Genomic DNA, 23445 nt, shown 5'->3' with positions numbered 1-23445 from the left:
AGCTTTAGGGACTTGGAACATTCCCTATACATACCAGTATACAGATAAAGTCTTCCCAGCTGAGCGCTAAGTTGTACATGCTTGATACTGATTGGAATGTAATCCTAGATCATAAAAGCTTCAGTAAAACGGTATTGTACAGTAAATTGGAATTATTTCCAAATTAATTTCTCCTCAATCTTGCTAAACTTTTCTCCGCATATATGTGAAGGCAACACCGACAATCGTATCATACTGTACCCGTTTTATCTACAGTATGGTGGTTATTGTTATTGATTATTAGCGTTATTATTAATATTATTATTGTTTGTATATATATAGCACCAATCATATTTCATAACACTGTGCGATATCTATATAATAATCGAGGATTGTATGTCCTGAGATTAACATACGTCATTGGAGGCGGGGGTGCCACCCTCTGTCCTCGGGCGCCCCTCCTGGTACAGTAATGGCTGGCACTACAGGGGAAAGAGAGAAGAGAGTTGCGCCCAGGGTAAATGTAGTGGCGAGGGCGGAGGGTGGAGGGAAGAGGATAGACCCTTCAAACCAGCATTCGCATAATACTAGTAATATATAATCATTCACATCAGTCCCTATCCCATTGGAGTTTCCAATCTAAATTATCTACCAGAAACACCAACACATACTCTAGGGTGTAGTTTTACACAAGACAATTAACTTAACAATATGTTTTAGGAGTGGGGGAGGAAAATGTAGAACCTGATGGAAACCCACCAAATATGGACAGAACATACAAACTCCCCACAGATAGGGCTCTGGTTGGAATTTAGCCCATGACCCCAGTACTTTAAGAGAGTAGGACTAACCATTATACCATCTACATGAATGGCAGTAATTCCCCTTAAATATATAATAGAAGACGACTATATTGTTATGTTTAGGCATTTTAAAGCCACATTGTGGCATGATTTGCCATAGATGTGTAGGGGGAAAAAAAATCAAAACGGCTGCAGACTTTCAGGTTTCACACCTCTGCAAACAGAATAATAAAGTGCCCGTAAGTGCAAAATTTTATACAGTTCATAGCTTTGTCGCATAGTTCCGGGCGAGGTGCCAAGTATCCGTGACACTGATAAATTATACCTTGCTCCGTATTATTTTGTAAAGCGAGGAAACCCCCAAAAATTAAACGTTCATTTATAAAGCATAAAGGTACACATTTATAAAGGAAGCAAACTAATGTGTGTAAATAAATCATCTGAATTGGAAAACATAAATCTGTATGACTCAAAATAAAGGCAAGCACAAACAACACTTGCCGGTATACTTACTGATGGTGGATTTTGTTAGATTTTGGGTTTTTGTTCTATTTGTAGTCGATTTTCATTCGTTTTTACAAATTGGATATTTACTTGATGCAAAACCTTATATAAAATCGACTCTAAATCTAATAAAACTATTACTGATACTGTAAATCACCCAAACGATAGACCTGCCTGAGGCAGAGTTTGGTAGAAACACTGCACAGATCACTATGATCTATGCAGGTCTCTCAGGGTTAAAAGAAAATGTTGTGGGGTCCCCCCGAAATCTGTAACCGGCACTGGACCTTTCAGCCTGGTCTGGTCATGGAAAATCAGGGGGAAAAACCAGCGTGGAGCTCCCTCTATTTTCCATTAACCATCACCGGGCTGCATCAGCCGGGGGGATTACACAATAGCAGAGAGACACACAATATGGGGTCCCCCTGCCATAATGTAATCCCATCCCAAAACTGGTCAGCCCGGGGCTGGCAATCCTCAGAAAGTGGGAACCTCAAAAATAAAAAGGGTCCCCCCTCCAGATGATCAACCAGCCTATTCCCTGCATTCCTGGTGGTGACAGGAGCAGGGTAAATGTGTTAAGGTCAGAAATTATATTGTTCTTTACAGTGGGTCTACAGGTCCCAACAAGCCTGCCCTGGCTTAGAGAACCACAAATACCAGCAGGGCCAGACAGTTAGTGGCCACTGACACCTGTACCCCACTGTGAAGGAAATATAGAAAAAAGACAGAACACACATACCAAATGATTTAACCCTTTATATTACACACACACTACAGGGCTGGTTGATCTTCAGGAGGAGGGTACCCAATTTATTTTTGAGGTCCCCACTTTCCAAGAATTGGCAGCCCTGCGCTGACCAGTTTGGGCTTGGTTTACATTATAGCTGGGGGACCCCTTACTGTGTGTCTCCCTGCTATAGTGCAATCCCCCCAGCTGGTTCTGCCCGATGCTGGTTAATGGAAAATAGGGGGAACTCCACACTGGTATTCCCCCGATTTTCCATGACCAGACCAGGCTGAAAGGTCCAGGGCTGGTTATGAGTTTGAAGGCGAACCCCACCACTTTTATTTTTTTTATTTTTAACTCTTCGTATGTCTTTTATATTTGTTTGCATTCGTGTTTTACATTGTGTTTGCAGACTGCTTTGAACTCTATGCATTTACACAGGCCAAATACGACTTACATCGAAATCGATATTTAAAATTGACTTCAAAATCGAATGTTAGTACAGTAAATGTGCGATTCGGACAGTGAAACACAAAGTCGATTTCAGTCGACTATGAAATAGAGTACAAAATCTACCTTGAGTAAAAATACCCCATAGGGCCTAATTGAGACCTGCACGCAATGTCAATGTTCATGTAGTGGAGCGATATTTTGTAACTGCACATGTGCAAAAATTTCTGGAAACCCCTGCTGAGCGCGCGTTACGCTGTGTGTGCCCACAAAAGGGCTGTTGCCATCGGGACAGTCGGTATGAAAAATGATGGGGATTCCTGGACGGTGGCTAATAGCACGCACAAAAATTGTCCGTCCAGTGGGCGTGTTATGGGAGTGACGCAAGCGCGTCAATGCAGGTAGCTGCGTTCACAGACGCAGGCATTGGGGGCCTATGAATTCTGCCCCCATACTAGCGTATGGGGATAGCCGGGCCATTCCACAAGAGGAAGGTATGTAGGACATATCAGTGTATCAAATTCAACTCACTATTGAAGTTTCTGCATAACATCAAACAATTTAGGTTTCCGCCTGCTGAATAGTGGAAAGTTAAACAAAAACCCAGGAGGATTGAAATTGATTAGATTACAAAACACAAAAACATTGTTATACATTTCAGGGATTAAATCTCTCACTAATAAACCCTTTGATTAGATTGATCTTCACCTTTCGGAGCATGTGGCCTCAAAATCAAGGCACACACTTACATTGTATTCACGTAACATGTGAAAAGACACTTTCTCCCTATGGGAGCAACATATTTTTTCCTGAAAGGGCTAAATCGGTATATACAGTATTTGCAGACGATAGAGTTCTTTTTACTTTAACCCTAAACAACAAAAAGTTGCCAGCAGCAAAGAAACTGCTATCAGCTGCAATAACCCCATTATATGGACTTTTTTTGCTGGCGTTCGCTGGATGCCTGCTTAACAAGTATTGTAGGATGGCGAACAGATAAAAAAAATTCTAAAAACATAATTAAAGAAAAAATAATATTTGAGTACAGCATTTTTTAATGTCTGAGATTTTTTTATATTTCTTGAATCTATTTGTAAACTTTTTTTTTACACGCATGATTAATTTATTTTTTAATAATGGAGGTGATTAGGATTTTTTTTCATTGCTACAATAAGCTAATAGTCTTACCCTGTACACACAGTAAAGGGAGCCGTTTTGATAATGCATCCTGTAAATCATTAGCAATCAGTGACGCTAGCAGTGTCGGAACTGGAGCATGGCGGGCCCACTGGGGGAATCCAATGGAAGGGGCCCATGTTTTGGGGTGTGGTCAGTTCCTACAGCGGATGAGGCCAGCCCCCACAGAGGTTTGGACAAACATTAGAGACCATGTAACTGACCCTCTAATAGAGTAACAGTGTTTAATTTAAGTGCACAGTCTGGAACCTGACATTAGAGCAAGTGGTGGGGCCCTCAGGCAGTGGGGCCCACCGGGGATTTTCCCTTTACCCCTGTGGGCCAGTCCAACCCTGGACGCTAGTGACAGACATCATGCTGCTGTACAGTGAGTTTGCAGTTCCACACAATGGCTGTCTCTGGGCCTGATTCAAGATTGTACGTAAAGCTGATGGTTTGCGTAGAGTTCCGGTGATTGAAGATCTGCGCATGCATAGGATCTGCACTGCGCATGTACAGATCTCCTTCGCCTCAGTGTCCAGATGCCACAGTCTTATTGACCTTTAACCTTCACTTTTTTTTATCCCTTCCCGCCTCATCGGCTCCCTTCCTCCTATCGCCCGTTACCATCTTACCCATCTCTTCACCATTTCTCTTCCATCAGGCTCCATCCCCTCTGCCCCCTTGTCTTTCCCATTCTTAAAACCACTGTTGACCCTGATGGTCGCTCTAATTACTGCCCCATTTTTGTCCTCCTCATTGCGCCCAAGCTCCTAGAGCAGATTGTCTACAACCGTTTTACCACCTTTCTTTCTATCTACTCCCTGCACAACATACTTCAGTCTGGCTTTTATCCTCTCCACTGTACAGAACATGCCCTCACTAAAGTAAGTAATGACCTTCTTGCTGCCAAATCTGAGGGCCACTACTCTCTGCTCATTCTCTTGACCTCTCCATTAATTTGGACACCTCTCTCCTGCCTCTCTAGCCACTCTTTCCCTGTCACTTCTAATTACTCTACTTCTCCTCTTCCATTACTAGTTTGTGCCTCCCCTCCACCCCCTCAAGTCTTCTGTTCTTAGCCCCCTTCTATTCTCCATTTATAGTTCATTCTTATAATAGCACATCAAATATTATGTCCTCCAATATCATCACTATGCCGATAACAGTCAGATCTACCTCTCCAAGGGGCCTATTCATCATGTTAATTATCAGACTCCGAATGGACCCCGATAATTAAGATCTTAACTGCAGCGGCTGCCGGAGCAATACATCATTGCTCCGGCGCGGTGGCAGCTGATGTGATATCAGCTGCCCCCGCAAACGGCTTCACTGCTCCTTTTCAGTTCCTTTCACTGCTCCTGTCGGAGCAGTGACGGTGGTGTGCATGTGCGACCTACAGGTCATGCATGCGCACAAGAGCCCCGATATCCGGCGGAAGGAGCCGGACAGGGGCGGAGGGATCCGAAAGGTTAGCACTGCAGCTAGTGGGCATCTCAGTAGGAAGATCATTGGCAGAAGCATTATCAGAAAGGTGCTGCCGCATCTGTGCGCACCTTTGAATCAGGCCCTATACAGTATGTACTAACAACTTATTAGCCATTTGAAAGAATAACGCACATGAAATAACTAAGTTAAATAAAAACAAACATTATTTTTGCTGGACATCCATAGTAGGGTTCACCTGGTTTGCCAGCGCTCACTGTAAAACACCACCATTGTATTTATTATTGTTTAGCAGGGTTTGGCAGCTTTGCTCAAACATCGTAGACACTTTAGGAGTGACCTGTGCCAATTGTGTCTTTCCCCACAAGATTATGGAGCCTGTGTCACTCAGCAATAAGACAGTATAGTGAATAGCTGGCCTTACCTATACCTTTTGGCGACGGTCATCTTTTGAGTGATATTGTCAGAAAGACTTTGCAGAAGGTGGCAAAGGTTCTGGCAATCTCCTGGAGTAGGAGCAGGCAGTGTCGGCAAGCATATCGAGGAGTTCATGCACACTACAGATTTGCAATCACTTTCTACCTGTATGACCACTGCAGAGCCCCATGAAGCCTGCCAAGCCTCAATTAGCCGGGTTCCACTGCATCAAGCAGTAACTGCTCAAAGCAAAGTATCAAATTCCGAACTTCTAACATGGTGAAATGTCCCGTGACGCACCCACTAGACTAGCACCAACCCTATAAGTGGGACAGAACAAACCCCTTAAGCTCCAAAATCAGATTGGCTTTATTCTCTCTATAAAGGCAACGCTTTCTGTGCTAGTGTACTTGTACAGGTATTTCAATTCTAATTAGTCTGTACAAATTTCTTGGCAACAAGTTGTCGTGCGGCCACATCGTTGTATAAATGGAATAAAGAAAAAAAATTGCAGACTGTTAAGAAAGGAACAAAATTCTTAAAACAGGAAGTAATTTGTCACGAAATCTGCTCCTAGAATGTGTAGAGCATATAGAATGTAAACTGAATGGGAATAAGTTGTAGAGGAGTCTGATGACTGCGTGATAGCAGCATGTGCACTACCCAGGACGACATACAATGCAGGACATAAGAAACCCGTGACAGAAGACTAGTGGGGAGGATGATTACAGGTGAAAGTGACTCCAGAATATGTAAGCCTTTATTGTAGAAGATGGTATCATCTGCACAGAAGGAGAGACCTGTAGGACTGTCAAATACAGTCAGGCTTCTGAGCCCAAGCAGCAGGCGGAGGCTTGGCCACTGTAGACAGGCTGCTGGCTAATCCTTCAGGGCTCACTTAAAAGATTAGAGGTGGGTGGTGCTAAGATTCCCTGAAATGGGTAAGGAGTTTGGAAGCAGGCAAACAAGCAGAGACTTAATTCACTTCTTGTGCAGCACACAAGCTCCAGCTGTCTCTTCTTGCAGCTGCACAGGGCAGAGAGAGAGGGTCTTACTCTAGGAAAGGAGTAACGAGAAAGGATAACTTTTTTTTTTCCCAATGTTTTTTTCACTCATTATACTTTGACTTCATCCTGGAAATCTAACAGAAAGCAGAAGTTCTCTTCGGGCACATTTATGAATTGAGTTTAAAGAGCTGTTTTTGCCAGTTTGGGTGCAGCCATGCGGTTCCAGTTGAACACTGTGGCTTGTGTCAACTCCTTGCTCTTTGGGTTCATCCTCTGGAGTTCCGCAGAAGAATACGACTATTATAGCTGGCAGTCCGACAACTTCCAGAACGGGCGCTTTTACACCAAGCAGAGCCAATGCGTGGACATCCCCCAAGATCTCCATCTCTGCCATAACGTGGGCTACAAGAAGATGCGGTTGCCCAATTTGCTCGACCACGAGACAATGCCGGAGGTGAAACAACAAGCCAGCAGCTGGGTGCCCCTGTTGGCGAAACGATGCCATAGAGATACCCAACTCTTCCTATGCTCCCTGTTTGCGCCCATTTGCTTGGAGCGACCGATTTACCCCTGCCGCTCGCTGTGTGAGGTAGTGCGCGACAGCTGCGCCCCAGTGATGGAGTCTTACGGTTTTCCTTGGCCAGAGATGCTGAACTGTAATAAATTCCCTCTTGATAATGACCTCTGCATCACTGTTCAGTTTGGCAGCAAGCAAGTTACTCAGCCACCAGGTAACCCAGAAATATTTACATTTACTTTTTGCAAAACATTTTTTTCCTGCTTGACTCTAAAAAGTTCTAATAGGTTGTAAGAGTAAGATTTAATGCCAATCTGTATTGCCTATTGAGGAAAAACTGTGACGTTGGTGTAGTTCCACCAATGAACCTGCTTTAACCATTAAACACTAGCCCTTGGAAAATCAACAATAATTCATTGATTTGCAACAATTGTTGAAACATACTCCATATCTCAGTTACCTTTGTCCTTTTCTCCAGACTGTGTATTCTCTCTGATAACTTGGAGGATATAGTTCTACTATGCAAAGATACAAGTGTTCAGCATTTAATAATGACACATTGTTGATAAAGTAGTCGCCACAGAGACGATCTGATATATATTTCAGTGCAAAATTGTCACATGTATACATTTATTTATTTATTATTTATCACCAGTTATTTATACAGCACACACGTATTCCGCAGCGCTTTACAGAGAGAATATTCACCCATTCACATCAGTCCCTGCCCCAATGGAGCTTACAATCTATATTCCCCAATTCATGTTGGTAGCTGCTCAATCACTTCAGTAATATCACTCAGGTGCATGTTAGGGAGGGGTTATTCTATACAAGAAACAACAAAAAGTAATCCCCCCAGCACTCCGAATGTAATCAGCAATAAGATTACATGGTGGTAGATAATTCAGAGATCTCAGTTGCATACTGTATATTTGCAAATATATTGCTAAGCCTCCAGGCCACGTCACGGCTTCTCAGATACTGGAGGTCCCTAATACTAGGTCAAAGTCAGGGGCGCAGAACCCCAAAAAGCCGACAAAGGCCAGCCCCAGGGAATAACACCAGTGAAAGACTAAAGTGTTAGTGTTAATAAGTTAACAGTTATTTATATAGCACACACGTATTCTGCAGCGTTTTACAGAGAGAATATTTGACCATTCACATCCGTTCCTGCCCCAGTGGAGCTTACAATCTATATTCCCTACCGCATGCTCACACACATACACACTAGGGTTAATTTTTGTTGAGAGCCAATTACCTACCAGTATATTTTTGGAGTATGGGAGGAAACTGGAGTACCCGGAGGAAACCCATGCAAGCACAGGGAGAATATACAAACTCCACACAGTTAGGGCCGTGGTTCCATGACCTCAGTACTGTGAGGCAGTCATGCTAACCATTACACCATCTGCGCTGCCCCACCAGACATCACCCCGATGTTCAATACCATAATCAATTTTTCTCTCATTTATCTGTGCCCTGATTGGATGCGCAGAAAAATTCGCGAAAATATTGGTCTTGTGCCTACACCCAACTTTTCCACCACCACTCCGAGCACACTGCCGAGAATTGAATTGCTCCCTAAAGAGTCTTGTTTTTTTATAACCAATTCTTTAAGTACAATACGGGAGATCCAATTAGTAACTTGTATATCACAGCTAGACATAGATAAATGCCTTTAATAGCAGTCTGCCTTGGAATTTTAGGATCTCTTACTGTTGCAAAACTGTTAAATAAACTTCATCTGTTTCTGTCAATGAAAGGACAGTGCTCCGTGGCAGGGATCGCATACAGTTAAAACTTTTTTTTTTTTCAATAATAATTGAAAAAATTAAAACCCTGCATTCCTGAGCTGACATTATTCGCTGGATAGATAAGCGAGCAGACAGCTCCCAGGAGACTCAGGCGAGCAGAATATTACAGTTGTACAGAACTTAAATGCAATGTCAAAACTTTAACTATGAACTATGCTTGTACTGCCCCCCCTCCAAAAAAAAAAATTTAGAAAAAAATAAATTAAAAAAAATCAGTGAAACCGCAGGAATTAACTTTGAAATGAAAAAAAAAAAAGCATTGCACGAGAAAATGTCACTTACACCAAACTTCATGTATAAGAACAGGGAAAAGTACTGTGGGGCTAAGCAGCAACATTTCTTATCGCAGCATGAATGGAGATGTAGGGTACGCAATGTTTGGACTTTATCGTCCATGTGAGTAGATACAAAAGTTGGATAGAAATTAGAAAATAATATAAATTAGACTCAAAACAGAAGCATAACACAAACACACAGCTGGGAAAAGTTTTGCTATTGAAATGATGGTCTTTCAGCAAACATTACCCGTTCTCTCCAGATATTAGAAACGTTTGTAGAAAATCCTTAGATAAACTCTGCAGAATAAAAAGATTTGAAGAGTTTCTTATAATACAAGTTTGGAGAAGAGTGCATTAAGCATGCAGAGATTTTCTCACTTCTTAAAAAAGCTCATTGGATTATTGAACATCTGTACTATAATTAGTATATACACTCTTTGTCATAAGCACCCTGAGGAAAGTGGGCGTGTTCCCGCTGAAACGTCGGTGATGTATAATGTGCTGAATATTGGTTGAATATATATATATATTTTTTTTTTTACATATGAGACCCTAAGTGCCATCTATTTTTGTATATATAAAATATATAAAACATAGCTAGTAATTAATGATTGTAAAATTACATGTTTCATTGTATATGTACTTCATATGTGCATGAAGCCTTTGGGCAGCTGGGTTACAGATATAAATATAGATTAGAATTATATAACAATAAACTAAATACTGTATTGTTAATAAGTGAGGTACCCCCAGAAACGTTCTCTCTTCCCTAGACATAGGAGAAAGACAGAATAGGAGAGACTTTGTGTATTATTATTATCACTACTGATATTCAGGCAAGTCAGTGCTTATTGTGACCTGCTCTAGTGCCGACCCAGATGACCGACATTGATGTTTTTAGCTCCATGACCGCAATGATCATTGTCATGTGTATGTGGTCATTGTTTGTCTGCACTGCAATGGACCCTATGTGACTTATTGTCCCTCTCCAAACAACCTGATCCTCCACATGTCGGGACGTACAGAGAAGGGGTCAAACTGCTGGATTTCTCTGCAACATTTAATAAAAAGTAGCAGTTCTACATATGAGACATGAAACTTGTGCCGACACTGCTCGGCACTATAGGCAGAATGTATTATAGAATTGAGGTGCGCAGGTGACCAGTAGATCTGCTGCTCCAGGGATATCGATTGGTCTCAGTGACGTTCAGCCTGTGTTGTTCACGCAAGCCAGTATAATTTTGCTTTGGTAACTTCAGCGCCACAAGTATCATGGTAATGTATAAATCCCCTTCATGGAGAGGACCCTGACGTTATCAGCCAATGTCCAACGTCATTCCCTACCATCCAAGTGGGCATAGAGGGGGGGAATATAACCATGTGGCAAGCGTAGCGAGCCCGAAGCGTGGCAAGTGCAGCGAGCCTGCGAGGAGACAAGTTTTTTTTTAAGTGGGGACAACTTACTTGTTTAGTTGGCCTTCATGGGCATGAACTGCACTTCCACCCTCACTCACATCACTTCCAGGTCCCTAGCATGAAGGGGAATTAAGCTCTACCCGAGTGTCATGGCTCAGCAGGTTTGTGATGAAAAGGATCAATGACTATATGGATATTGTGCAGCAGTTTTCTGTTGCATTTCATTTAGAATGCAAACGGAGAACTCTCATGTGACCGAGCATAGAGAACGTCCTCAAAAAATGGTTTGATCAAGCTTTTTTCATTGGGCTAAATACACAAACTATGATGAATATGAAATACTGTAGTTTCTCATAAGATACCAACTTACGGGAGATGCAGGGGTGAGTGGAAACAGGAGGGGGGCACAGCCTGATGATGTCATTTGTGTCATCAAGAGGAGCAAGGCTGTGATGCTGCTAATTATGTCATCATGCCTCTGCCCAATCAGGGTCCACTGTAGCTGGCAGAGCTTGAAGATGTCATTTGCGCCATCACAGCACATGCCAGCCCACCTTGTTTGTCTCACCATCATTTGGGAGTCTCGTTGACCTTCCAGAAGACTAGACAGCCATGAGATAGATTTGTCTGCAAAGTGATTCTTGCACAGCTTGCAGATTGCTCCAATGAAAATATCTCTGCATGTTTATTGTATAGCACCTCTAAATATTCTTATTATCTATCATATGTATGGCGACAGCAGGTGTCCTCAGCGCTGGACAGGGATTGCATCTTCTCTGTATAGAGCACAGTATTCATTGACGATTTAAAAAAAAAAAAATCTATATATATATATATATATATATATATATACACACAGTATATATATATATAATTTTTTTTAATCTAAACATTTTTTTTTTAGATTACTATTGTTTTATAACGTCACTTTAGACGGCTCACCCATGCATATGTCCGCTAATACCAAAACGGCAAAGTACTAAGTTGACCCTTTCCAAATTAGACCATTATCCCTGGTCTAATTTGGAAAGGGTCCTCTGTCTTGCTGAGTGATATTTAATTAATTGAGGTAATACAACTAAGTCATACAAATAAATCATTTATTGTTGCTCCCTAAAATTGTATCCATAGAGCAGTTCAGGAGCGTTTCAAGACTAAAGGCCCATGTGCAGATGCCCCTCCCTGAAAGACATCGCGCCAGCGCAAGCACTATAGAGTCTGGCACTCTGTCAGAGGCTACGGTGCATGCACTGATTATAGATACGGAGCTGGAGCAGTCCAGTGTCATATCCAACAGCAATGAAAATACACAATTATACCCGGTAGTTCTAAACATCCTGGTGCTGAGATAAGACAGGAATCAGGCACTCGGCAGTATATGTTTCACCCAAACTCCTTGTACAGGGAGAATTTGCATATTTGCTAGTGTGCAATTTTGCATACCTTGTGATGTTACCGACCCAACATTGTGTACTGTACACTTGACTTGCTATTCGTCATTAGTGTGCGCTTGTGCCTATTGTATATTTAGGGCCTGTTTCTGAACCAGACGCATTGCCGAAATATATGCAGTTTGAGCGATTGTTAGCCATTTCGCATGCTTGAAAGCCATATTGCGCCCGCGTAGCGATTGTTTTGCGATCACGCACAGAGGATTCCTTCGCAAAGTGAATGACAGGCAGTCAGCGTTTGGGGGAGGTATCGGGGGGTAGTTAGTGAAGCGCAGGCTTGTCAGATCATTAAAATACTGTTTTCTAGGGGTCCATAAATTAGCCACTATTTTCATCACAGCGGATCCCTCTGCGTGTCTGGAGACCCGCTGTGTCTGCGGCACCTTAGTCTTGCTCAGGAGGCTGAAGGTCACCGTATCTGCGTTTTATGTTACAAATGTTTCCAGGTTTTGTGCATGAGTTGCTTTCAGTAGGCGTCCCTTATCCCTGGACGGCTAGTGGGTCATTAGCATATTTTCGCAATTGCGTTCCATGAGGAATCTCAACTGTGATGGCATTTGTGTGAGGATCTGAATCAGGCCCTTAGTGCACAAGATACATCTCCAAACAGGTGTATCTAACCTTACTTGCAGGTCCGCGTAACCTGAATTGCGCTGAGACGCACCTCACTAACATTTGCCTACACAAGGATTCCCATTAACGCCTTTAGTCATAAGTGCTGGTGCGATGGAAATGCATAGTGTGCTCAGGACCCTGGACATGCTCCGTCAACCGGTATACGTCGAAGCCCGCGTCAGCCTCAGATTGCTTTATTTCCGTTCCTTTATATTATATATCCATTACTTAGCTCTGAGTCACATCTAAGGGCAATGAAAATAAAGATTTACACCCGTTAGATATAAAGATCTTGATGAGAAAAAAAAGCTAAAAGTTAAAAGTCGTTTTAATCAATGTCTCCTATATTTTCTTGCCATTGGTCACATTCCCTAACAAAGGCCAGCAGGAAGCAGTGATTGTTACAAGTTAAAACACTCCAGCTTATACCCCTTTTCCACCTAAATTCCGGGTCTGACCCGGAGTTGGAACAAAGGCCCTCATTCAGAGACGGTCGGATGATGCAAGCGGTCGCTCAGAAACTGGGTGGTCGCTTGCATCCTGACCGGCCGCCTCTGTTTCGGTCGTTAGGCTGTGAGTTTACACCCACAGCTCTAACGACCGCTAGGGTGATGGTCGCGATGGTCATAGATCATCGCGACCATCGGGGCTTACGACGAGACCCTAGGGTAGGGTCTCACTTGTCGTAAGCCCCGGAGAGCTTCTGGCTGTCAGAGCCGGAAGCTCTCCACTGACATCACTAGTGATGTCAGTGGGGCCTCCCCCAAACGGTAGGCGTTCCCATGGGAACACCTCCATTTGGGCTGCCACCCCCCCGGCCCGCCTTCCAAACGGGGCGCCCCCTTTGGAAAGAGACCCGCTACGACCGGCGCTGTCGGTCGTAGCGGGTCTCACGCATGCGCACGAAGGAGCCGGCTCCCTCGTGCGCATGCGCACTGGACAAACATCGAGGCGGCCATGCGGTCGTAGACCGTACGGCCGCCTCTGAATGAAGCCCAAAGTTCCTATACGGATCAGACCCGGAATTTGACCAGCGCCGACTCGGGATATTCCCGTGTCAGCGCCGCTCACACCGCAGTCGGGTCTGCATAGACCCAGCTTTTGCGGAGTGAAAGTGGCCGCTTGGAGATGATGTCATCTCCAAGCGCCACTGAAGCCGGACCAATCGGCCGGCTAGCAGCGCACTCCAGGTCATCGTGACCCGGAGTGCGCTGTTCTCACAGCAGGGTTTCACGGGTTACGCCAGTGTCAAACCCTGCTAGTTACCTGGGTTGGATTGCCGGCGATCCAACTCTCTCCCCTTTTACACCAGGGAGCTGCCCAGGTTAACCCTTCAAAAACCCGGGTTTTAGCTCCAGTGTAAAAGGGGTATTAGAAGTTTCTCTCTGTTCTCAAGAGACAATTAAACTCATATACCCTCTTCCTATAAAAAAAGGGAAAAAACCCTTTGTTTTAGATATGTTCAGTATTTATTCACTATTTATATTTTCACAACACAAATGTAAAGGAACTTTAGGTATTTCAGGGATCTCTCTGAGATGTACTGTACCAGCTTAATGGAATTAATGAGATAATGACCGTTCCGATCAGAACATCATCATTGTTAATTTATTTACCCCCTGCCTCCAATTTTCACATCTTAGGAAAGTTTTAGTGTAAAGCTGCATACACACACAACGATTTTGTTACCAACGATTTTATGAACGATTATCTGTCAGATTTTTTAAAGTGTAATGAACGATTTTTTTGAACTACAAACGATTTTTGCATATTAATTTAATGAAAATCGTTGAGTTGACAAGTCTGACGGAACTACAAACTACAAACGTGAACGCGCATGAACGATAATCGTTCATCGTTTAAGTCAGAAAGTGAACGATTTTTTCAAACGATTATCGTTAAACGATATCGTTTAACGATAAAAGTTCAAAAAATCGTTGTGTGTGTATGCAGCTTAATTGTTCACTCCTGTACTACTTTGATGTGGTTAGCTTGGTCGTACTTATCAACCCAATAAGTTGTGTTGATCAGCGTATTTCAAATGTATTGAAACTACAATAACATCATTGCAGGAGTGTAATTAATCAATAACCATGCTTTACAGGGCTGTGTCATATTGAGGAAACCCTCACTGCAGGTTTCTCTGCTAGGGGCATGTTTATTAATTAATGGGTCTCCCGATAATTAAAATTTCTTATCGCTGCTATTCGTGGCAATAAGAAATTAAGATTTGTCCTAATGTATGGTGTGAGAAAGAAGCCCTTCCCTGCAGTGTGTAAGAAGTGCTCTTCACTACTGCTTCGGGCACTATTACGCAAGCGGGAGTGAAAAGTGGCGGAGAGGGATCCCTAGGGTTCCCTCTCCTAGTAATTTTTGTGATATCTATGGGGGCTGCATTTGTGAGTGGAAATGGGAGACTGCAGCAGACATCTCTGATATCTGCGGTTTTTCCCTGACATTCAAGGGACACTTATTAACTGCCAGTACCCCCCTCTCCCCGAAAATGGGTATACTGTACTGTGACTAGCCCAGTCTGTCAATATAGCCCGACTGTAGCTTTTATGGAGGGACCCCACGTTGGTCTTCCCCTCCGCAACAGCGCAATAGTGGCAACCAGCTCAGGTTATGAACGCTGGTGAATAGATCGATTTGCTTTTTTTTTTTTGATGGTGGAGTTTTTAACTTCTTTGAGCCGTATTCAATATGAGCCGAGCCGCGATACTTTTTCACGGCCCAGACTTTCCGCCTACTTCGCCTGTTTGGCAGGCGGAACAGTATCGGGCGCGTGCACGCTTTACTCAGTATTCAATATGAAAGTAGGCGAAAACGGCACCCCGAGAAATTGAAACAGGTGGAAAGTGCTGTCAGATTTGAGGAAATCGGTCTGACACCCCCCAAAAGATGCTCTGATATGGGGGTCCAATTTGGCTTGCTGAAGGTATTTGGGGTTTTTAAACGGGCTTAATATCTGCTAAATAGCGTTTTTCAATACGTGGTGCAGAATAGTATTCAGGAGTATTTTTTCCTGAAAATAACTAATCCCAGCAAATTTGGGGTACTTGAAAATGGGGGTCAGCATATTTAAAAGTTGCTAAAGTGTAGTTGTAAAAATCATGAAAAATCCACCTGCCGCAAGCTCCTGCAATCAAGAAAACACCTGGGGCATACTTGGGGACCCCCCCAGAGTCAAGTTCGCTAGTTTTTAACTTTGTACCCCAACTTTTTTTTTCGCCCCCTTTTTTGGGGGGTCCTTAAGTGTTTTTTGAAATTTTTTTGACACAGTTTACCTTTTTCAAACATCAGCGTTACTTATTCTTGTGTTCTTATATGTATGTGAGGGAGTGACTATCCCAATTTATAGTAGCTGCTAGTAAAAACTCATTCCAGCACCTGTATATACCCACCAGGGTAATTTCCTACCTTTGGGGGACTGTCTGAAGGCTGCACGGGGGTTCCCGCAACGTTGCACCCCAAAACCCCAATTCTGCACTTTTTTCTGCCTGCTATTCATAGGCGAAACTTTTTCGCCTGGTACATTGCATTGACTTTCCGCCTAGGCGGAAAGTCCTTCAAACTGAGGGTCTCATTCAGACCCGCTCGCGAGCGAAGGACGCTCGCAAGTGGGTCGATGTTACCCAAATGCGCATGATGGAGGCTGCTCCGTCGTGCGCATGCGCGAGACCCGGCGAGCGACGGGGAAGCCGTCGCTCGGGGTCTCGCACCAAAGGGGACGTGCTGTCGATGGTGAGTGACAGCACGCTCCCTTTGGTGGGCGTGGCTGCCCAGACGGAGGCGTTCCCATGGGAACGCCTACCGTCTGGGTCCGGCCCCACTGACATCACAAGTGATGTCAGTGGGAGTGCTTTTGGCTCTGATAGAGCCAAAAGCACTCCGGGCTTGCGGCAGACTAGACCCTACCGCAAGCCCGATGGTCGCGATGGTCTTGACCATCGCGACCATCTTTTTGGCCGCTAGCATAAGCTGTGCGTGGTCACCCACAGCTATGCGAGCGGCCAGGAGGCCGCACCAATTTTAGGTAGGGCGGCCCTGATTCAGAGCGAGCACTCTGGTCAGAGCGTCCGGCTCTGAATCAGGCCCTGAATACAGGGCAAAACCAAAACAGGCGAAAATGACGTCACCTGCGAAAAAGTTTCGCCAAAACACGTGAAAATTGACTTTTCGCTCCAAATTGAATACGGGCCTTTATCTTTATTTTATTTTACTTCCCGCGTAAAAACTATTTGAAGACAGTGATTGGTGTGTTTAGCGCATGATAACAAGTTTAATATGGTAAGCAAGTAAGCAGAATTTTGCAAATGGTAATGAAAGGTCTTTACGTAACAAGATTTGTGTGCCATTGTAGGGTTATGACCTTACAATATATGTCTATACTGCTCTTCTGTCTGCCTGGGAAACGTGTGCAGGTCAGAGCTTCCTGTAGACTTGAGGCTTCTACATATTAGTAACAGATAAATATTGTTAGAGCTTCCCCATGGAAGCAGATACCGTTCCCTGTTTGTATCCGTGTTCCTAAACATCCGAGCACTGGGAACGCTGCTGAATTGTAAAGGATGCGGCCACGGGTCCCTGGTGTTAACAGGAATCTGACAAGCCCGGAATATTTACACTTTTATTGCTGAAGTGCCTGAATCATGCATTTTTCCCATCCAGAGAGATCTGTGCGAGATGCTGAAGGAAAACACAGACAAAGCCCAAGCAATATACTGTGTCATGGAATGCCTCCTGTGTTATACAGCCTAGCAGAACAGATGTGCATCAGATAGGTCATTCCTATTACCGTTTGCCAAATGTAGCCAAGGGAAACACGCAGATTAGATGCGACCTAGGCTACATTTCTACCACGCAGAATGACAAGCACGGTATGGGCCTGATTCAGAGATGGGCAAAGACGTGGAAAGCGGCTGCGACTCTTGTCGGTCGGCCATCTGCGGCTTTATGCAAATGTCGTTACAAAGTCCTTCCCCGGTGTCCACCTGTGCGTATAAATGTGCAAGGACTGAGGCGTGCACTTTCAGCAACCGTAAACGCTTTTATAGTATACAGCCCGAGTATGGCCACCAAAGTGAGCGATTGAGGGTCTGTGTAAGCAAACACTACAATGACGCGCTCGCTACACTCCCATAATGCGGCCCATAAGACTACTTATTTCCTTGCGTCTGTTTTGCCACCTCCCAGTCACTGCCCAGGAACACCCAAAGCTTTTCAATGACATTTCTGATGTCAATCGCAACAGCGCCTGTGTGTACACTCTGTGTAATGCATGCACCACAGGAGTATTTAGCATACTTGCCAACTCTCCCTCATTGTCAGGGAGACTCCCTGAAATAGTAGCAATCTCCCTGTCTCCCTGAAGAGTCTAGCAATCTCCCTCATTTCATCCTTACCCCTATTATGAAGCTGTTATATTAAAAAACAGAGATATATACAGTCAAATGGGATCATTAGTGTCATTTCCTTGCATTGATTATTATAAGACACAATGATCCCTATGAATTTCTGAAAAGTATTAGAGTGTTTTCATCAACAAACAGATCTTACTAACTGCTTTTGGGCTGGTTTACATTTGGATGTATGTCAGGTTTAGGACACACCTCTCAGATTTATCAGTACACGCCCATCACATGAATGACACGCCTCTCAGATCTATCAGTACACGCCCACTGTAACACGCGCTCATAGGTGCTGCTTTCACACTCTCCCTGAAATGCTTTTTCAAAAGTAGGCAAGTATGGTATTTAGTGGCTTTTGCACCTGCGCAGTAGCAAATAGAACTCTGCATATATCGCCATTGCATGTAGCTCTGAATCAGGCCCTATGCTACAACCTGCACTAAACTAAGCCTCATATGGAAGAGAAGCGACTAGTGGGACCGTCTTGGCAGTGTCGTGGGCATGTTGCCAGAGATACGCCATATTTGTGCGTATACTGGGCGGACATCTAATTCAGATGCATCGCTTGCACCCAGTATGGGGTAGGTGTAATTGCAGATGGGATGCAGTCTTATTACCGGCGGTGGCCGGAATGCCAGCTGTCGTAATCCCGACATGGGACTAAAGATAGGCGTGGAAATCCTACAGCCTATCTTTATCCCGACGCCGAAATCCCAACAGCTGCCATCACGCACGCAGGTAAGCAAGCGCTGTTAGATGTTGGCCGCAGGGGGGGGGGGGTCGGTTTAGGTTTAGGCACCCCAGGTGGAGATTAGTGTTAGCATCCCCCTGGGAGGGTTAAGGTTAGGCTACAGGGAGTTAGGCACCACTGGGGGGAGATTAGGGTTAGGCGCTTCCCCGGGTTAGGTTTAGGGCGCAGGAAGGGGGGTTAGGCACGACCGGGGGGAGGTTAGGGTTAGGCACCACCAGGGGGGGAGGTTAGGCACACTAAGGGAGGGTTAGGGCTGGGGGGGGGGGGAGGGGAGGGTTAAGGTTAGGCTACAGGGAGTTAGGCACCACTGGGGGGAGATTAGGGTTAGGCGCTTCCCCGGAAGGGTTAGGTTTAGGGCGCGGGAAGGGGGTGTTAGGGTTAGGCACCACCGGGGGGAGGTTAGGGTTAGGCACCACCGGGGGGGGAGGTCAGGGTTAGGCACCACTAAGGGAGGGTTGGGGGGGGGGGAGAGGGTTAGGGTACTGACCGGCCCCTAACGGGATTCTTCATGATCAGGCTGCTGGCGTCGGTGTTTTGACCACCGGCATCCCATCCATCAATATATCATACGGATTCCATAGCGGATACCAGGGATGACAGCTGAGCTAGGTGACGGAAACAACTGGGGTGGTACAATGCCTATGCGTTAAGCTGTACGTATAGTTGATATAGCATTCTGTTTGCAATCCATCCACATTGTGAATGCTGCCATCTACGGACCTACTCACAGCTCAAAATCAGGCTCTTTGTTATCACTCGCACTACTCAGCAATTACTGACAGCCATACAATACTACAAACTACACTACGCCCTACACAACATGACGCCACACGCACACACAACACTGACACACATAAAACATTACAATCTATAATGTACTCCACCAGTGTACCATACCTTTTAATAATCCTACATAAAACACTGTCACCAAATTGTGCATTATAATAACATGCCACGTGCCTTATCTATTAGGGATGTAGTCAGGAAGCCGGCAGTCTAAATACTGACGCCTATCATTAGCCCCACGCCCGGCATACCAAACATAGATAAGCCGGGCATCAGGAGCTGTTAGTCGTTAGGCACCCCCAGGGGGACTTAAGGTTAGGTACCCCGCCCAGGAGGGTTAGGCTATGGGAAAGAGGGGTTAGCATCAGACACCCCCGGGGGGAGGTTAGGGTTAGACCCCCCCCGGGGAGGGGTAGGTTTAGGGTGGGGGGGGAGATTAGGGTTAAGCACCACTAAGGGAGGGTTAGGGGGGGAGAAGGGTAGGGATAGGGTTAATACTTACCCCAGGGACGGGCTGGGCCGGGGGGCAGGGTGCCACCTGCCCCCCGGGCCGGTACAATTTTAGCATTCCAGGGCCGCCAGGCTGCGGCAGGCAGAGGATGCTTCTGCTCCTGCCCCAGCTAAAGAGAGATCCTTCATCCGAGTAGCAGGGGCTAAAAGAAAATGGCTGCCCCCATATCAGGCTACAAAAAGATGGCCGCTGTCAGCCAATGGGGAGCCAGGGTTCCCTACCCAGAAGCCCAAGAGGCTGAAGAATAAGAAAAGGGGGCGTGGCTTATCGGGGAGCGTGTGTAGAGGAGCTGAAAAAATTAAGTTTATGGCACCGCACCTATGGAGGACTCAGAGAGGGCAGAGATGAGGAGTGCCTCAGAAAGGAGGAGATCCTGCTTCCTGTCTTCTCCAGCCATACCAGGTAACTGGAGGTTAGAGTGGGGCACAGATGCATAAACTTTGCAGGGGGATGTTTTTTTGTTATTTAAAATATGTGTGTGCTCATTACATGTGTCTGTATTTTGTGTGTGCATGTGTGTATATATATATATATATATATATATATATTTGCCAATATACATGTGTCTGTATTTTGTGTGTGCGTATATGTGTATATATATATATATATATATATATATATATATATATATTGGCAAAAAAAAAATTGGGTGGTGCAGGGTCCAGTTAATCAATATTGTAGAATCCTTTCCAAAAGCTCCATCAGGGGCCCTGGTGCGGACAAGACCAGCACTCTCGTATGTTAGAATCAGAAAATTTCTTTATCTCCATTGTATTTTTTCACATAATGGAACAAAATGAGTAACCTGAGTGATTCTCCCTGGGGTTTCACCATCCTACCCAGTTACTGATCCCAACAGCTGTTTCCATTGTTAAACAGTCTTCAGGGGAATATCAACCATAGAATGCTGGTATAGTCTATATATACCATCCTAATTGTCCCAACAACACTCACCAGTCTGGTCATCGGGACCGATCGCACCCACCGGAACAAGTGGACATGTGCAGCTGAACCCAGGCACTGAAGTCATCCGCCGGAAGTGACGCTGGCGGTACAACAGCAGCGTCAGAGTTACCCAGCAACCAGGACACGCGGCACCGCTGGAGATGTCCGCCGGATGTAACCCCGGTGGCCCATCAACAGCGTCCATGTTACCCTGGCAACCGCATACCACAAGCCCGGAGGTAACGCGATCTAATCCATCAATGGTGCCTGATGGATTAAATAAAGAGCTCTGATTTTCTTGTTTTTTTTAGTGGGTTGACACTATACCGCCATAATATAATTTGACTATGTTTTATGCTTTCTGATTTCTATGTGGGCTAATGGATGTTTTTCCCTGATGTCTAGTTCCATGTGTATATGTTATATGTAATATTTTGATATGTATATTTTCTAATATCGGAGCTTTAGATATTTTGTGGCTTTATCTTTATGCCCTTTACTCTATATGAAGTGTATTAATTAAGGTTTTTCCATATATTTGTAGGATTAGCCCTTTATAAACTAGTGCACACCCATACATCTCTATGCACTAGAATGCTTGGTCTATTATTAATCGTTGCTCCGATATCTAATTAATAATATTTATTCCTTTATACTGTGGTTGTTTACATCTTTGCATTGATGTATATGCTGGTTGCCAGGGTGATAGATCGCGTTACCCTGGGCTTGTGGTATGCTGATGCAGTTGCCAGGGTAACGTGGACGCGGGGTTACATTCGGCGGATGTCTCCAGCGGTGCCGCGTGTCCTGGTTGCCGGGCAACGCAGACACTGCTGCTGTACCGCTGGCGTCACTTCCGGCGGATGACTTCAGTGTGCTGCCGAGTGCCTGGGTTCAGCTGCAAGTGTCGGCTTGTTCCGGTGGGCGCGATCGGTCCCCTGATGACCAGACAGGTAAGTGTTGTTGAGACAATTAGGATGGCATATATAGACTATACTAGCATTCTATGGTTGATATTCCCCGAAGACTGTTTAACAACGGAAACAGCTGTTGGGATCAGTAACTGGGTAAGATGGTGAAACCCCAGGGAGAATCACTCAGGTTACTCATGTAATGTATGATATGCTGAAGATTATTTGTATGCTGCTGGATGCTACATTTTGTTCCATTATGTGGAAGAAAATACACTGGAGATAAAGACATTTTTTGATTCTAACATAAGAGAGTGCTGTTCTTGTCTGCACCTGGACCCCTGATGGAGCTTTTGGAAAGGATTCTACAATATATATATATATATATATATATATAGATATATATATATATCGTTGGGTATGTAATCCCGGCAGTCAGGAATGCCGGCTGTCAAAAGACCGACAGCAGCATACCGATGCTGAGGATCCCGATGGGATAAGTATGCTATACCTGCCCCCTTCACCCCATAAACATAACCCTCCTTTTCTCTACTTGATCATAACCCACACTACCCTGCACCCTAACCCTCTCTACCCCGCACCCTAACCCTCCCTTCCCCGCACTCCAAACCTAACCCTCCCCCCTTAGTGCCTAACCCTGACCTCTCCCCCGCGGTGCCTAAACCTACCCCTCCCCCGCAACTTACAGCTAAGGGTGCCCATTGTACATACAATATGAATGTCAGCTGTCGAGATCCTGGCATCGGTATCTCCACTCATGTCGGGATTCCGGCACCGGTCTTCTGTCCCCAGTTCAGTATTCTGGTGCCGGGATTTCAGCAGTTGGCATCCCGATCGTAGGTTTTTTAACTACATCCCATATATATCTAATGATTGGTAAGTGCATACAACCTTACCAATTGTTCAGGCCGATGTGTCTGCGCTGGCATCACAACTTGGTGGATATTTAAATTTGCCCACCCAGTTGAGATGTCAGTCACTGGCGGACCCCTGCAGCAAGTGTAAAGGTGCCTACACACATAGCGCTGTACTCACAATCCCACGATGTGTACGATTTCCCCCTGAACTCTCCCCGGCAGCTCCCTGGCAGTCGCGAGCACGATTTGGTCAGAAAAAGCTGCCAATTTGACACACGATCTATCGTGCCTCCTAAACTATCCAGTGCATCGTGACTTGAGATTGTCAGATCTGCCCTATAGCACGGCAGATCTGAACATGCGATGTGCGACCTGGGGGGACCCGCATTGCATCGTGATCATGAGTGGGGCATATTTTACACGATCTGACGTTCCGATGCGTTGGAATCGGCCAGATCGGGTAAAATATTGCCATGTGTGTAGGCACCTTAAGGACGTTCGGCGGGTCACCTGTACACAGCCAGACGTGCCGATATATCTGTAAGATATATCGCCATCAGCTGTGCTGCAGGGCAGATGCGATATGTCTGTAAATTATGTAGTTAATAGACATATCATTTGTACACACTCACCGATCATGCTCTACAAA

The 23445-nt window shown here is 44.9% G+C and overlaps 1 protein-coding gene across 1 annotated transcript in view; it reads left to right on the top strand.

Annotated features, from left to right (window-relative positions):
* Nucleotides 1–6508: 6508 nt before the first annotated feature.
* The window catches only part of SFRP5 (secreted frizzled related protein 5), a 171619-nt gene continuing 154682 nt past the window's right edge, over nucleotides 6509–23445 (top strand). Inside the window, exon 1 of the mRNA XM_088482769.1 lies at nucleotides 6509–7243. Coding sequence (XP_088338895.1) covers nucleotides 6727–7243 — 517 coding nt within the window. The 5' untranslated portion in view covers nucleotides 6509–6726. The remainder of the gene's footprint in view (nucleotides 7244–23445) is intronic.

This window comes from Taudactylus pleione, unplaced genomic scaffold, assembly GCF_031769625.1.
Source record: "Taudactylus pleione unplaced genomic scaffold, aTauple2 ptg000292l, whole genome shotgun sequence".
NCBI classification, from domain to species: Eukaryota; Metazoa; Chordata; class Amphibia; order Anura; family Myobatrachidae; genus Taudactylus; species Taudactylus pleione.
The sequence above is the reverse complement of the archived record's forward strand: the minus strand, read 5'-3'. Positions and strand labels throughout refer to the sequence as shown.